Source organism: Mesoplodon densirostris, chromosome 10 (assembly GCF_025265405.1).
Source record: "Mesoplodon densirostris isolate mMesDen1 chromosome 10, mMesDen1 primary haplotype, whole genome shotgun sequence".
Classification (NCBI taxonomy): Eukaryota; Metazoa; Chordata; class Mammalia; order Artiodactyla; family Ziphiidae; genus Mesoplodon; species Mesoplodon densirostris.
Window position 1 is genome coordinate 70,964,888 of NC_082670.1, and position 15,632 is coordinate 70,980,519.

The 15,632-nt window shown below is 42.2% G+C and overlaps 1 protein-coding gene across 5 annotated transcripts in view; it reads right to left on the reverse strand.

The window, feature by feature from the left end:
* USP4 (ubiquitin specific peptidase 4) overlaps window positions 1-15,632 on the reverse strand; it is a 50,889-nt gene that overhangs the window by 20,824 nt on the left and 14,433 nt on the right. For 4 of the 5 annotated variants that reach the window (XM_060109094.1, XM_060109092.1, XM_060109090.1 and 1 more), the window contains 3 exons: window positions 3,474-3,614; window positions 2,527-2,644; window positions 501-674 (listed from right to left, as the gene is read on the reverse strand). In XM_060109094.1, coding sequence (XP_059965077.1) covers window positions 501-674; window positions 2,527-2,644; window positions 3,474-3,614 — 433 coding nt within the window. The remainder of the gene's footprint in view (window positions 1-500; window positions 675-2,526; window positions 2,645-3,473; window positions 3,615-15,632) is intronic. The other variant, XM_060109091.1, reaches the window with a different exon arrangement.

Genomic DNA, 15,632 nt, shown 5'->3' on the forward strand with positions numbered 1-15,632 from the left:
TATGGTCTGGCTTAGGGTGTCAACCATTTAAAGAATGCCACTGTAGGGACTTCCCTGATGGTCCAGTGGTTAAGACTTCACCTTCCAACGTAGGGGGTGTGGGTTCGATCCTGGTCAGGGAGCTAAGATCCCACATGCCTCGCAGCCAAAAAACCAAAACATAAAACAGAAGCAATATTGTAACAAATTCAGTAGACTTTAAACATGGTCCACATCAAAAAAACTTAGAAAGAAAAAAAAAGAATGCCGCTGTAGAATACAGCATTCTGAACAAGCAGCTTACAATACAAATGATTATCTGAAGTATCCTCGGCCCAGAGGTGGGGGCTGAGTCACTTAAGTGTGTGCTAAATGACTGAACAGAAAAGAAGGATCTGATCACGTAGTGCTTTTAGTCTCGGAGCCCATCTTAATCCCAAAATGCAGTAAAGGAATGCTTCATTACAACACGAAACCACTCTCCCCAAAATAGGAAAAAGGAAGTATATATGTCAACCTACTTTGAACATGCGAGGTGCCACATGAGCATCCCTTCCAGACCACATCTGCTTAATGAGCTCTGCATAGGCCTCTGCAATTTCCCCTTTCATTCCCAGAGGGTTGTCCCTGTTGATTTCAGCCTCATACTCATCTTTGAGAAAGTAGTCGGTCAGTGGTGCAGTGTTGCTTAAGCACTGAAAGAGAACACGATCACAGCTTACACAACTTCTGGAAAGCACACAGAGACACAAGATAAACCCAGTTCTAAACGACCAGTGAGGGTCACGCCAACAAAATGAAGTGCTCAGCATATTCTCTGAAGGGCTCATAACAGTAAGGCACAGCCTCCTAGAGGCTGATGGCCACATTGTGACTAGCCTCCCATGGACACTGTTTTGGAGGGAGCTCAGCCTAAGAACTGTTTCTGAGACAAGCTCTCTGAGGGCAAAGGCTGTATATCCCAAATGCCTGACACACAGTAATTTTCAATTCAGTGGAAGAAATTAATTTTAAGATGATATTTTTTTTTATTGGAAGTGACTGCGACATTCCACTATTTCATGAGAAGACAAAATATAAGTAAGCCGAAGGCAAAATGTTTTACTAGAGCCAAAACACTATGGGTGGGGAAAATCAGGATAATTAGAGAAAACAATAAATAATATTGTACCTGTGTATATTAATTTTAACTCCTTAAATTAAAAAATGAAGGTGGGTATTGGATTTTATCAAATGAGTTTTCCTACATCTATAGAGATGATCACATGGTTTTCTCCTTCATTCTGTTACTATGTTAAAAGACTGATTAATTTTTCAGGTGTTAAACCAACTTGGTTTTCCTAGCACAAACCACACCTACTTGTTATGTGTTACCCCTTTTATTTAGATATCATTGATTTTGATTTGCTAAAATTTTATCTACATTATTTGTGTCTACAGTTATGAGATACGATAGTCTTAAAATTTTTGTTTTTAGAAATTCCTTGTCATATTTTGGTATCAGAGCATCCTGCCTTGTAAAATGATTTGGGGTGCTGAAAGAAGATAGGCATGATTGGTATTTCTGCCTTAAATCTTTGAATACATTCACCAATTCACAAGAATTTTCTCTTTAACCACTGGACAACCAATCAGTCATGCCATATAATAAAGCCCCAATAAAAATTCTGGACACCAAAACTCAAGTGAGTTTTCATACCTGGCAATGCTCCATGCCTACTGTTACACATCAATGCCAGGAAAGTAAAGCATCCTGACTCCACTGGAAGAGGGCAACAGAAGCTCTGCACTGAGAACCCTCCTAGACTCTGCCCTACTCCCTTCTTAACCTTGCCTAATTTTAAATCTGTATCCTTTCCCTATAACATACCTTAACTGTGAGTATAATTTCTTTTAAGTTGAGTCTACAAGTCTTTCTAGCAAATTAACAAAACTGAGGGTGGTCTTAGGGAGCCCCAAACTTGCAGCTGGTGTCAGAAGTGAAGGCAGTACTAAGGACTGTGCCCTCCTAACTTTGCAGTTGGACCCAAACTCCAGCCCATGCCCAAACAGTACCATCACATAGTATGTGCCCCCAAAATATTTGATGGATGAATAAATGAGGTTTCAAAGGGAGGATTTTAGGATTTTCTCCAAGCAGGGGCATGAGGTGAGACAGCTCACTGGTGAAAAGATGGTCAACTTCAAGCAGGAATAATTTGCCTTAGTACCAGCTGCTGTGAGTTCTCATCCCATTAGAGATCAACCAGGCAAGTATTCCAGTACTCTCTGAGATCATTCCCTAAAGGTCAACAAAATTCAACATACTTTCACTGTAAAACCAAACCTATAACTGATTAAGAAGACATTTTGAGGCCAGGAACCCTGATGAGGCCATTCTGTACTACCCAGTGGGACGTGCCTTGGCAGGGATCCCTGAAGTACTAACAAAAGGTCGTTAGGGACCCCTGGGAGAGGATCCTCCCAACACCTTAAGAGGCCACACCTACTTGAGCCTCAAGTACTGTGAAGACACAGTGTTATTGAGATGGCAGCTCTGCCCTCTACCTGCAAGGCCGAGTTCATGAAGCAGGTGTTTCCCAGGTTTCCAAGTCCACAGAGCCCAGGTTGTACATGAGTTGATGGAGACTCCTGACAATTATACGAAGCAGAGAAGCCAGATCCACTGGAAAACATAACCCACATCAGCAATAAAAGTGAGTGCTGCTCACATGCCCTCAGGATGCCTTTTGGGGCTCCGCTGGGGCCTCTAGAATTCTCACTTGATAATAACCCCGTGAGACAAGGTCTCTTTACTCCCCTCCCCAGCCCTCCAGCCCCCCCAACTCCCTGCCTTGATTTGACATGATAACGGGTGGTGAGCACATTCTTAAGGGAAGAAATGCTGTTTGAATCCTCTGCTCTCAGGCTTTGGCAAATGCTAATTTTGTATCCCTCCAGAAGGCTAACTGCCAGGTGACTTCGGGGAAGAACACTGGTTACCAAGATCAAAGCTTGCACCTGCCACCACCCACCAGGCCACACTCAGTCTTGATTGTGCCTGAGTGTGCATGCACTCTCTCTCTCGCCTGACCTTCCTCTTCCACCCTTTCCGTGCTATATGGCAGGTGCTCCTGAAACACTCGGAGAAAGGATCACAGCCATGCAGAGGGGAAACAGGCAGGGTCTTCCCACAGCCAACAATCATCCCTGCATAGCTATTCTGCCAGACAACCAGCCCATTCCTTCACAGACAAATGCATTGACCCCCTTGACCACCAACTGACTTAGGCTGTGGGGAAAACACCAGCTCGCAGGAAGAAAAGCAATGTACATCAGAACTAGGAGGCACAATTTACTGTGGGTATGAAATGGAGCAAGACACCACATGCAGCATGTTCCCATGAGGAGCCCTAATCCCACTATGCTTAGTGTAGCAGCAGAGGAGCTGTCCAGGTACGGCCTGGGAAAGGACTCAGAGGGAAGGGAAGAAAAGTGAAAGGACCTGCTCTTACCCCCTGCTGACACCGGAACTGTGCATCCCAGAGGTGTTAGTGCTATCACCATTTGAAATGGGAGAGGCAGATACTGAGGAATAGGGACTTGCTGATGATGTTGGAGAGGTAGTAAAATTTCTGCTAGGCGCAGTGCTTGATCTGGGAGAGAGAAGCAGAAACAATGCTACTGACATTTTGCAAAAAGCAAGCCCTATTTAATGCCTTAAGTCTCTTCTCAAGAAATAAATGTTCTCCATATTCAGTTATTTAACATTAATTGCAAAAAGCCCATTTTCATGCTAATTTTATTTAAGTGAGAGTAAAGAAATTAATTGAGCTTCCTGTCTCATTCATCCACGTGGTCATGTATATGAATCTTTCAGTAGGATAAAACACAAGGTTGATCTTCAGGGCATCCTGGTTTGATTTACAAATGATAAGCTTCCCTAAATTTTAAGAGTTACCAGTGAAAAGACAAAGAAAAATGGTAATAAGAGATGAATTTCCCCCAAAGTACTTGACCCAGATTAAACAGGTGGCTCTAACAGAATAGGAAAATGGCAATTTAGTTTCACTGTGCTATTTGACGAAATTCCTTTTGTTTCCTTAAATTTACCAAATGTGAATAACCTCTGTTTCAAACTCATGTTTCAATATTTTTCATAGCACCTCATTTTAGATTTATTCCTACTTTCAGACTAATTAATTCAAGGGCTAATTGCCCCAAATCTTAAATTGATATCAAATGGGACTTCCCTGTCGGTCCAGTGGTTAAGACCCCGCGATTCCACTGCAGGGGGCACGGGTTCGATCCCTGGTTGGAGAACTAGGATCCCACATGCTGCATGGTGCGGCTCCCCCCCCCAAAAAAACTGACATCAATTTTATCAAATTTTCTACTAAAATTCATATAGGCCCATGCAGAAGAAAGTGAGTTGTCTGCATTGTTTCAAATATGTACAACTGTGATTTTCCTTCTAGATTTGGGGTTATTTTTAGAATAGAGAAAATAAATAAGATGCATTGTCCCTGCAGAGTGCCCAACCTCATGTGATCTGATGTCAACCGGGGTTCCCCTTGAGAAGACAGTGGGACGTGGCAACAAAGATGAGTGATCCTGTACCCACACTGTAGGCAGATGTCAGGGAACTATCCAGGGGCCTAAATGGGTGTCAGGAACTGAGTTCTGCTTCACATTCTGTGGTCACAGCAAGGGAGGGGGAAAGAGGGCTCCCCAGCCTCTCACCCACCCATAAGGAAACGCACCTTCTCCAATCCTGAAGAGCATCTGCTTCACTGAGCCTCATCTCAGCTGCAAAGGAGTCCAAGAACTCAGGCAGCTCCTTAAGTGAGGCTTGTCAGAGCCAAGGGCACTCTCTTCTGCCACACAGGTGACTTAAACATACACTTGAGGCCTGTCCACTGTGATGCCGGTATGCCCAGCCTCCTACGCAGGCAGGAAAGTCACTACCCAAGACTGGTATGATATGGCAGACTCAGTTATCTCAGGTCTGGAGATACTACAAGATAGCGAAATTAAATTTCTGACATACAGAACCTAAGGCACATGGCTTAACACTCCCCTTTTTAGTAACTGTTCACTGGTAACTTTTTTTTTTTTTTTTTTTTTTTTTGTGGTACGCGGGCCTCTCACTGTTGTGGCCTCTCCCGTTGCGGAGCACAGGCTCCGGACGTGCAGGGTCAGCGGCCATGGCTCACGGGCCCAGCCGCTCCGCGGCATGTGGGATCCTCCCAGACTGGGGCACGAACCCGTGTCTCCTGCATCGGCAGGCGGACTCTCAACCACTGCGCCACCAGGGAAGCCCTGGTAACTTATTTTATTCCCTGAACTTAAAAGGGCAAAAATCCATATAAAGCCACTACAAATATCCAAGACGTATCAACTTCTTGAACAGACAACATTCTGGTTGAAATGAAAGAAAACAGGGAATTCCCTGTGGTCCAGTGGTTAGGACTCTGCAACTTCACTGCCAAGGGCGTGGGTTTGATCCCTGGTCAGCAAATTGGGATCCTGCAGGCCGCATGGAGTGGCCAAAAAAATAAATTAATTTAAAAAAACAAAAAAAAGAAAAAAAAATTTTTTTTTGACATTCGTTTAAAATGTTCTAGAAAATACTGCCAGTAGTTTACAGAGTAAATTCGGTCAAAAAGAAATCCAACAGTGATTACATAAGGATATTTTTTATATGCTTGAAAACTTATATAATACAAAGTTTTTGTTTGTTTTTTTACTCTACCTTTGACAGACAAATCAAAAAGCAAGACTTCTGTGCAGAAGTGACTTGTATCTGAGAAACGCTTGGGCATTGGTCACTTGTCACCAGGCAACTTCAGAGCACACCCTAGGGCACTGCAAGCCAGGAAGTAGGCAACGGTAGGAAACACCTGACATGAAGCAAGACCTCATTCTCAAACATGACCAAGTCTCATGCAACAAACTTTCTGAAAACAGAGGCTACATCTCCAAATAAGGATCCCTCTGCTCCTAAAAGATACTCTGGTTAAGCCTCTGGTCTCCTGGCACCTTTCTACTGAGATATTTCCTGATCCTAGGCATGTCCGGTCATTATCATCACAACAAAAACATGCCCCGACGTATGGCTGAGGCTCTGTAACATATTCATGCCTGCCCTCCTTGCTCCATTGCTCTCTGTTTGCCTCTCAGATGTTCTCCAGGCCAAATGCCACTCTGAGGATGAGTCTACTCTTTAAGCCCACCCTCTGACCTCAGGTATTCAGAGGCCAGCATCTGGCATTATCATTAAGACAACAATCAACTCTTAGGCAGAATCCTCACTGCCTTCACAACATCCTAAGCTGTGATCTCTCCCTCCACCAACAGTGTTAACCCTCATATGCATGCAACTCAAATCTCTATTTCAGAAACACTGGCTTCTTCCAGCTCTGGGCAAGCAGCCTTTAAAGGGGACCGCGGTGTAGAGCTAAGCAGGCCTTATAGACATCAGGCAAGTAAAGTTAGAGAGAATTAAAGAGTTAGAGAGGGGCTTCCCTGGTGGCTCAGTGGTTGAAAATCCGCCTGCCAATGCAGGGGACGCAGGTTCGAGCCCTGGTCCAGGAAGATCTCACATGCCATGGAGCAACTAAACCCGTGCGCCACAACTACTGAGCCTGAGCTCTAGAGCTCGCGTGCCACAACTACTGAAGCCTGCGTGCCTAGAGCCCGTGCTCCACAACAAGAGAAGCCACTGCAATGCGAGCCGGTGCACCACAACAAAGAGTAGCCCCTGCACCGCAACAAAGAGTAGCCCCCACTCACCACAACTAGAGAAAGCCTGTCTGCAACAACGAAGACCCAACGAAGCCAAAATTAAATAAATAAAGTTATTTAAAAAAAAAATAAAGAGTTCGACAAACAGAAAAAATGAGGTCAGATCTATAGAGAACCTTGGAAGCACTAATACAGAGGTTGGAGCAATCCACAGGAAGGAAAAAACCATCTGAAAATGCTCAGAGTTTACCAGGTGGCTCTCACTAGTGAATAAAGGAGCTGAATGAAAACAATTTCATTATGCTGTTCTCCTGTCAGGATATATGTAAAATTGATTCTACAAGTGGGTTAAAAAAAAAAAAACAGGATTAAGCCAATCATTGTCTTTCCCTGGATGACATACTCACTTGATGTACTTTCCCATTCCCTCAATTTTATCCTGTGTCATCTCTGACAGACAACATACTACTGAACAGGGCTAGTTTAAAAAAAAAAAAGTCTGATTTGAGAGCTTCTCTTTTTAATGAGTTGAACCCATCTACAGTTATTCTAATTACTGTTATAGCTGGACTTAATTCAATCTCCCTTGTTTTCTAATAATCATACTTTTCAGTTTTTTTTCCCTTCTTTCTTGCCTTCCACCTGAGTTTCCCTTATTTTATTTTATTCATTTATTTTATTTTTAATTTTTTTATTTATTTGCTTTTATTTTTGGCTGTGTTGGGTCTTTGTTGCAGCACGGAAGGAAAACCACATTCACAGACAGACAAAATGAAAAGCCAGAGAACTTTGTACCAGATGAAGGAACAAGATAAAACCGTAGAAAAACAACTAAATGAAGTGGAGCTAGGCAACCTTCCAGAAAAAGAATTCAGAATAATGATAGTGAAGATGATCCAGGACCTTGGAAAAAGAACGGAGGCAAAGATCGAGAAGATGCAAGAAATATTTAAGAAAGACCTAGAAGGATTAAAGAATGAACAAAGATGAACATTACAATAACTGAAATGAAAAATACACTAGAAGGAATCAACAGCAGAATAACTAAGGCAGAAGAACGGATAAGTGACCTGGAAGACAGAATGGTGGAATTCACTGCCACAGAACAGAATAAAGAAAAAAGAATGAAAAGAAATGAAGACAGCCTAAGAGACCTCTAGGACAACATTAAATGCAACAACATTCGCATTATAGGGGTCCAGGAAGGAGAAGAGAGAGAGAGAAAGGACCAGAGAAAATATTTGAAGAGATTATAGTCTAAAACTTCCCTAACATGGGAAAGGAAATAGCCACCCAAGTCCAGGAAGTGCAGAGAGTCCCAGGCAGGATAAACCCAAGAGAAACACACCAAGACACATAGTAATCAAATTGACAAAAATTAAAGACAAAGAAAAATTACTGAAAGCAACAAGGGAAAAATGACAAATAACATACAAGGGAACTCCCATAAGGTTAACAGCTCATTTCTCAGCAGAAACTCTACAAGCCAGAAGGGAATGGCATGATATATTTAAAGCGATGAAAAGGAAGAACCTACAACCAAGATTACTCTACCCGGCAAGGATTTCATTCAGATTCAATGGAGAAATCAAAAGCTTTACAGACAAGCAAAAGCTAAGAGAATTCAGCACCACCAAACCAGCTCTACAACAAATGCTAAAGGAACTTCCCTAAGTGGGAAACACAAGAGAAGAAAAGGACCTACAAAAAGAAGCCCGTAACAATTAAGAAAATGGTAAGGGGCTTTCCTGGTGGCACAGTGGTTAAGAATCCGCCTGCCAATGCAGGGGACATGGGTTCGAGCCCTGGTCCGGGAAGATCCCACATCCTGTGGAGCACCTGGGCCTGTGTGCCACAACTACTGAGCCTGTGCTCTAGAGCCTGCAAGTCACAACTACTGAGCCAATGAGCCACAACTACTGAGCCCGTGAGCCACAACTACTGAGCCCACAAACCACAACTACTGAGCCCGCACACCTAGAGCCCATGCTTCGCAACGAAGAGTAGTCCCTGCTTGCCGCAACTAGAGAAAGCCCGTGTGCCACAACGAAGACCCAAAGTAGCCAAAAATAAATAAATTAAATAAATAAAATATCATTTAAAAAAAAAAAGAAAGAAAATGGTAATAGGAACATACATATCAATAATTACCTTAAATGTGAATGGATTAAATGCTCCAACCAAAAGACACAGGCTTGCTGAATGGATATAAAAACAAGACCCATGTATATGCTGTCTGCAAGAGACCCACTTCAGACCTAGGGACACATACAGACTGAAAGCGAGGGGATGGAAAAAGATATTCCATGCAAATGGAAATCAAAAGAGAGCTGGAGTAGCAATACTCATATCAGATAAAATCGACTTTAAAATAAAGAATGTTACAAGAGACAAGGAAGGACACTACATAATTATCAAGGGATCAATCCAAGAAGAAGATATAACAATTATAAATATATATGCACCCAACATAGGAGCAATTCAACACATAAGGCAACTGCTAACAGCTATGAAAGACGAAATCGACAGTAACACAATAATAGTGGGGGACTTTAACACCTCACTTACACCAATGGACAGATCACTGAGACATAAAATTAATAAGGAAACACAAGCTTTAAATGACACAATAGACCAGATAGATTTAATTGACATTTATAGGACATTCCATCCAAAAACAGCAGATTACACTTTTTTTTTTTAAATTTCTTTAAGGCTAAGTTTTGTGTTTTTTTAAAATAAATTTGTTTATTTATTTATTTTTAGCTGTGTTGGGTTCTTCATTGCTCTGCATGTGCGTTCTCTAGTTGCAGCGAGTGGGGGCTTCTCATTGCGGGGGCTTCTCTTGTTGCGGAGCATGGGCTCCAGGCACGCATGCTTCAGTAGTTGTGGCACACGGGCTCAGTAGCTGTGACTCTCAAGCTCTAGAGCACAGGCTCAATAGCTGTGGTACACTGGTTTACCTGCTCCGCGGCATGTGGGATTTTCCCGGACCAGAGCTCAAACCAGTGTCCCCTGCATTGGCAGGTGGATTCTTAACCACTGCGCCACCAGGGAAGTCCTACACTTTCTTCTCAAGTGTGCACAGAACATTCTCCAGGATAGATCATATATTGGGTCACAAAGCAAGCCTCAGTGAATTTAAGAAAACTGAAATCATATCAAGCATCTTTTCCGACCACACCACTATGAGCTTAGAAACAAATTACAGGGAAAAAAACATAAAAAACACGAAGACATGGAGGCTAAACAATACATTACTAAATAACCAAGAGATCACTTAAGAAATCAAAGAGGAAATCAAAAAATACCTAGAGACAAATGACAATGAAAACACGACGATCCAAAACCTATGGGATGCAGCAAAAGCAGTTCTAAGAGGGAAGTTTATATCAATACAAGCCCACCTCAAGAAACAAGAAAAATCTCAAATAAACAATCTAAACTTACACCTAAAGGAACTAGAGAAAGAAGAACAAACAAAACCCAAAGTTAGCAGAACGAAAGAAATCATAAAGATCAGAGCAGAAATAAATGAAATAGGAACAAAGAAAACAAGAGCAAAGATCAATAAAACTAAAAGCCGGTTCTTTGAAAAGATAAACAAAACTGAAAAACCTTTAGCCAGACTCATTAAGAAAAAGAGGGAGAGCACTCAAATCAATAAAATTAAAAATGAAAAAGGAGAAGTTACAACGGACACCGCAGAAATACAAAGCATCCTAACAGACTACTACAAGCAACTCCATGCCAATAAAATAGACAACCTGAAAGAAATGGACAAATTCTTAGAAAGGTATAACCTTCCAAGACAGGACCAGGAAGAAATAGAAAATATGGACAGACCAATCACAAGTAATGAAATTATAACTGTGATTAACTATCTTCCAACAAACAAAAGTTCAGGACCAGATGGCTTCACAGGTGAATTCTATCAAACATTTAAAGAAGAGCTAACACCCATCCTTCTCAAACTTCCAAAAAATTGCAGAGGAAGGAACACTCTCAAACCCATTCTATGAGGTCACCATCACCCTGATACCAAAACCAGACAAAGATACTACAAAAAAAGAAAATTACAGACCAGTATCACTGATGAATATAGATGCAAAAATCCTCAACAACACATTAGCAAACAGAATCCAACAACACATTAAAAGGATCATATAGCATGATCAAGGAGGATTTATCCCAGGGATGCAAGGATTCTTCAGTATACGCAAATCAATTAATGTGATACACCATATTAACAAATTGAAGAATAAAAACCATATAATCATCTCAACAGATGCAGAAAAAGCTTTTGACAAAATTCAGCAACGATTTATGATAAAAACTCTCCAGAGGGGCTTCCCTGGTGGGGCAGTGGTTAAGAGTCCGCCTGCTGATGCAGGGGACACGGGTTCGTGCCCCAATCCGGGAGGATCCCACATGCCGCAGAGCGGCTGGGCCCATGAGCCATGGCCGCTGAGCCTGCGCATCCAGAGCCTGTGCTCCACAACGGGAGGGGCCACAACAGTGAAAGGTCCACGTACCACAAAAAAAAAAAAAAAAAAAAACAACTCTCCAGAAAGTGGGCACAGAGGGAACCTACCTCAACATCATAAAGGCCATATACAACAAACCCACAGCAAACATCATTCTCAATGGTGAAAAAACTGAAAGCATTTCCTCTAAGATCAGGAAAAAGACAAGGATGTCCACTCTCGCCACTATTATTCAACACAGTTTTGGAAGTCCTAGCCACAGCGATCAGAGAAGAAAAAGAAATAAAAGGAATACAAACTGGAAAAGAAGAAGTAAAACTGTCACTGTTTGCAGATGACATGATACTATACACAGAGAATCCTAAAGATGCCACCAGAGAAATACTAGAGCTAACCAATGAATTTGGTAAAGTTGCAGGATACAAAATTAATGCACAGAAATCTCTTGCATTCCTATACACTAACAACAAAAGATCAGAAAGAGAAATTAAGGAAACAATCCCATTCACATTGCAACAAAAAGAATAAAATACCTAGGAATAAACCTACCTAAGGAGGTAAAAGACCTGTACTCAGAAAACTAGAAGACACTCATGAAAGAAGTCAAAGATGACACAAACAGATGGAGAGATATACCATGTTCTTGGATTGGAAGAATCCATATTGTCAAAATGACTATACTACCCAAAGCAATCTACAGATTCAATGTGATCCCTATCAAATTACCAGTTGCATTTTTTTACAGAACTAGAACAAAAAATATTAAAATTTGTATGGAGACACAAAAGACCCCGAACAGCCAAAGCAGTCTTGAGGGAAAAAAACGGAGCTGAAGGATCAGACTTCCTGACTTCAGACGATACTACAAAGCTACAGTAATCAAGACAATATGGTACTGGCACAAAAATGGAAATATACATCAATGGAACAGCATAGAAAGCCCAGAGATAAACCCACGCACCTATGGTCAACTAATCTATGACAAAGTAGGCAAGGATATACAATGGAGAAAAGACAGTCTCTTCAATAAGTGGTGCTGGGAAAATTGGACAGCTACATGTAAAAGAATGAAATTGAACACTCCCTAACACCATACACAAAAGTAAACTCAAAATGGATTAGAGACCTAAATGTAAGACCGGACACTATAAAACTCTCAGAGGAAAACATAGGAAGAACATTCTTTGACATAAATCACAGCAAGATCTTTTTTTTGATCCACCTCCTAGAGTAATGGAAATAAAAACAAAAATAAACAAATGGGGGATTCCCTGGTGGCGCAGTGGTTGAGAGTCCACCTGTGGATGCAGGGGGCACGGGTTCGTGCCCTGGTCCGGGAGGATCCCACATGCTGCAGAGCGGCTGGGCCCGTGAGCCATGTCCGCTGAGCCTGCGCGTCCGGAGCCTGTGCTCCGCGACGGGAGAGGCCACAACGGTGAGAGGCCCTTGTACCACAAAAAAAAAAAAAAAAAAAAAAAGGGACCTAATGAAACTTAAAAGCTTTTGCACAGCAAAGGAAACTACAAACATGACGAAAAGACAACCCTCAGAATGGGAGAAAATATTTACAAATGAATCAACTGACAAAGGATTAATCTCCAAAATATATAACAGTTCATGCAGCTCAACATTAAAAAAGCAAACAACCCAATCCAAAAATGGTCAGAAGGGCTTCCCTGGTGGCGCAGTGGTTGAGAGTCCGCCTGCTGATGCAGGGGACACGGGTTCGTGCCCCGATCCCGGAAGATCCCACATGCCGCGGAGCGGCTGGGCCCGCGAGCCATGGCCGCGGAGCCTGTGTGTCCGGAGCCTGTGCTCCGCAACGGGAGAGGCCACAGCAGTGAGAGGCCCGCGTACAGCAAAAAAAAAAAAAAAAAAAAAAAAAAAAAAATGGTCAGAAGACCTAAATAGACATTTCTCCAAAGAAGACTTATAGATGGCCAAGAAGCACATGAAAAGCTGTTCAACATCACTAATTATTAGAGAAATGCAAGTCAAAACTACAATGAGGTATCACCTCACACAAGTCAGAATGGGCATCATCAGAAAACCTACAAACAACAAATGCTGGAGAGGGTGTGGAGAAAAGGGAACCCTCTTGCTCTGTTGGTGGCAAAGTAAATTGACACAGCCACTATGGAGAACAGTACGGAGGTTCTTTAAAAAACTAAAAATATAATTACCATATGACCCAGCAATCCCACTACTGGGCAAATACCCAGAGAAAGCCATAATTTAAAAAGACACACGCATGGGCTTCCCTGGCGGCGCAGTGGTTAAGAATCCACCTGCCAATGCAGGGAACACAGGTTCAAGCCCTGTTCCGCAAAGATTCCACATGCCACGGAGCAACTAAGCCCATGCGCCACAGCTACTGAGCCTGTGTTCTAGAGCCCTCAAGCCACAACTATGGAGCCCGAGTGCCACAACTACTGAAGCCCGCACGCCTAGAGCCTGTGCTCTGCAACAAGAGAAGCCACCCAATGAGAAGCCCGCGCACCGCAAGGAAGGGTAGCTCCTGCTCACCACAACTAGAGAAAAGCCCGCACACAGCAACAAACACCCAATGCAGCCAAAAATAAAAATAAAAATGAATAAATAAATAAGTAAGTAAGTAAGACACATGCACCCCAATGTTCACTGCAGCACTATTTACAATACCCAGGTCATGGAAGCAACCTAAATGCCCATCAACAGACGAATGGATAAAGAAGATGTGGTACATATATACAGTGGAATATTACTCAGCCATAAAAAGGAACGAAATTGGGTCATTTGTAGAGACGTGCATGGATCTAGAGACTGTCATAAAGAGTGAAGTAAGTCAGAAAGAGAAAAACAAGCATCATGTATTAACGCATATATGTGGAAACTTGAAAAATGATATAAATGAACTGGTATGCAGGGCAGAAATAGACACACAGATGTAGAGAACAAACGTATGAACACCAAGGGGGGAAAGTGGTGGGGGTGGTGGTGGTGGGGTGGGATGAACTGGGAGATTGGGATTGACATGTATACACTAATATGTATAAAATGGATAACTAATAAGAACCTGCTATATAAAAAAATAATTAAATTAAAAAAAATTTTTTTAAAAAGGTTTGGTTTTTTTTCCCTTTCACCTCCCCATGGCTATTCTTCTGTTCTTCTTTAGTTTACAAATCCCAAGTTTTAGTTAGAGCCCTTCCAACTGCTAAAAGGCACTTCCCAGCCTCCTTTGAAGCCAGGTGTGGTCATATAATCGGCCAGAGATGTAAAGGCAGATCTTGTATGTGATTTCTGGGAAATTTCTTTAAAAGGAAGGGGCATGTCCTTCTTCCCGATCCCTCCTCAGCTACTTGAATGCAGGTATGATTGGTTCAGCTCCAGCAGTCATCATGGACCGAGTCGACCACCTTTAAAGTTGAAGCCACGCACAGTAGAGCAACATGACAAAACAGCTGGATTTCTAATAACAGCAGCATTGAACTGCCCACCTCAGAAATTCTTTTTGGAAAGATATAACCATCTACATTGCTCAACATGCTAATTTTCAGGTCTTTCTTCATTGCCACCAGGGCTTTCCTAATCAATACACCATGTTATATAAAAGATGTAAATTCTACTTTTGTATTTCTGGTAGTTACTCCACAAACTTACTAGGATCTATAACTGTTTTTATTTTTCCCCATCAATTACTTCAACTTATTAACTACCTTTCCCTGCAAAAGTAGTTCAGGACATTCTCATCTCTCTTTACTGCTTCCTGTCTCCTCACCTGTCTTCCATGTTGGGATTACCCAGTATTTACTTCTGGATTGTTATTGATAAAGGCTGCTTTTTCTTTTAATTAATTAATTAATTTATTTATTTTTGGCTGTGTTGGGTCTTTGTTGCTGTGCACAAGCTTTCTTTTTAGTTGTGGTGAGTGGGGGCTACTCTTCGTTGCAGTGTGCGGGCCTCTCACTGTCGTGGCTTCTCGTTGTGAAGCACAGGCTCTAGGCACGCAGGCTTCAGTAGTTGTGGCATGTGGGCTCAGTAGTTGTGGCTTGCGGGCTCTAGAGCTCAGGCTCATTAGTTGTAGCGCACGGGCTTAGTTGCTCCATGGCATGTGGGATCTTCCCAGGCTAGGGCTCGAACCCATGTCCCTTGCATTGGCAGGCAGATTCTTAACCACTGCGCCACCAGGGAAGCCCCTAAAGGCTGCTTTCTTAAACTTTTCTTCTTACTATTACTAAACATTTTTTAAAACTTTTTATTGAAGTATATTACATAGAGAAATATATACATTATGAGAGTACAAAAATCAAGACATTCCTGGGAATTCCCTGGTGGTCCAGTGGTTAGGACTTGGCAATTTCATAGCCATGGCCTGGGTTCAATCCCTGGTTGGGGAACTAAAATCCCAAGAGGCATGGCACAGCCAAAAAAAAAATCAAGACATTCTCACCAAGCGAA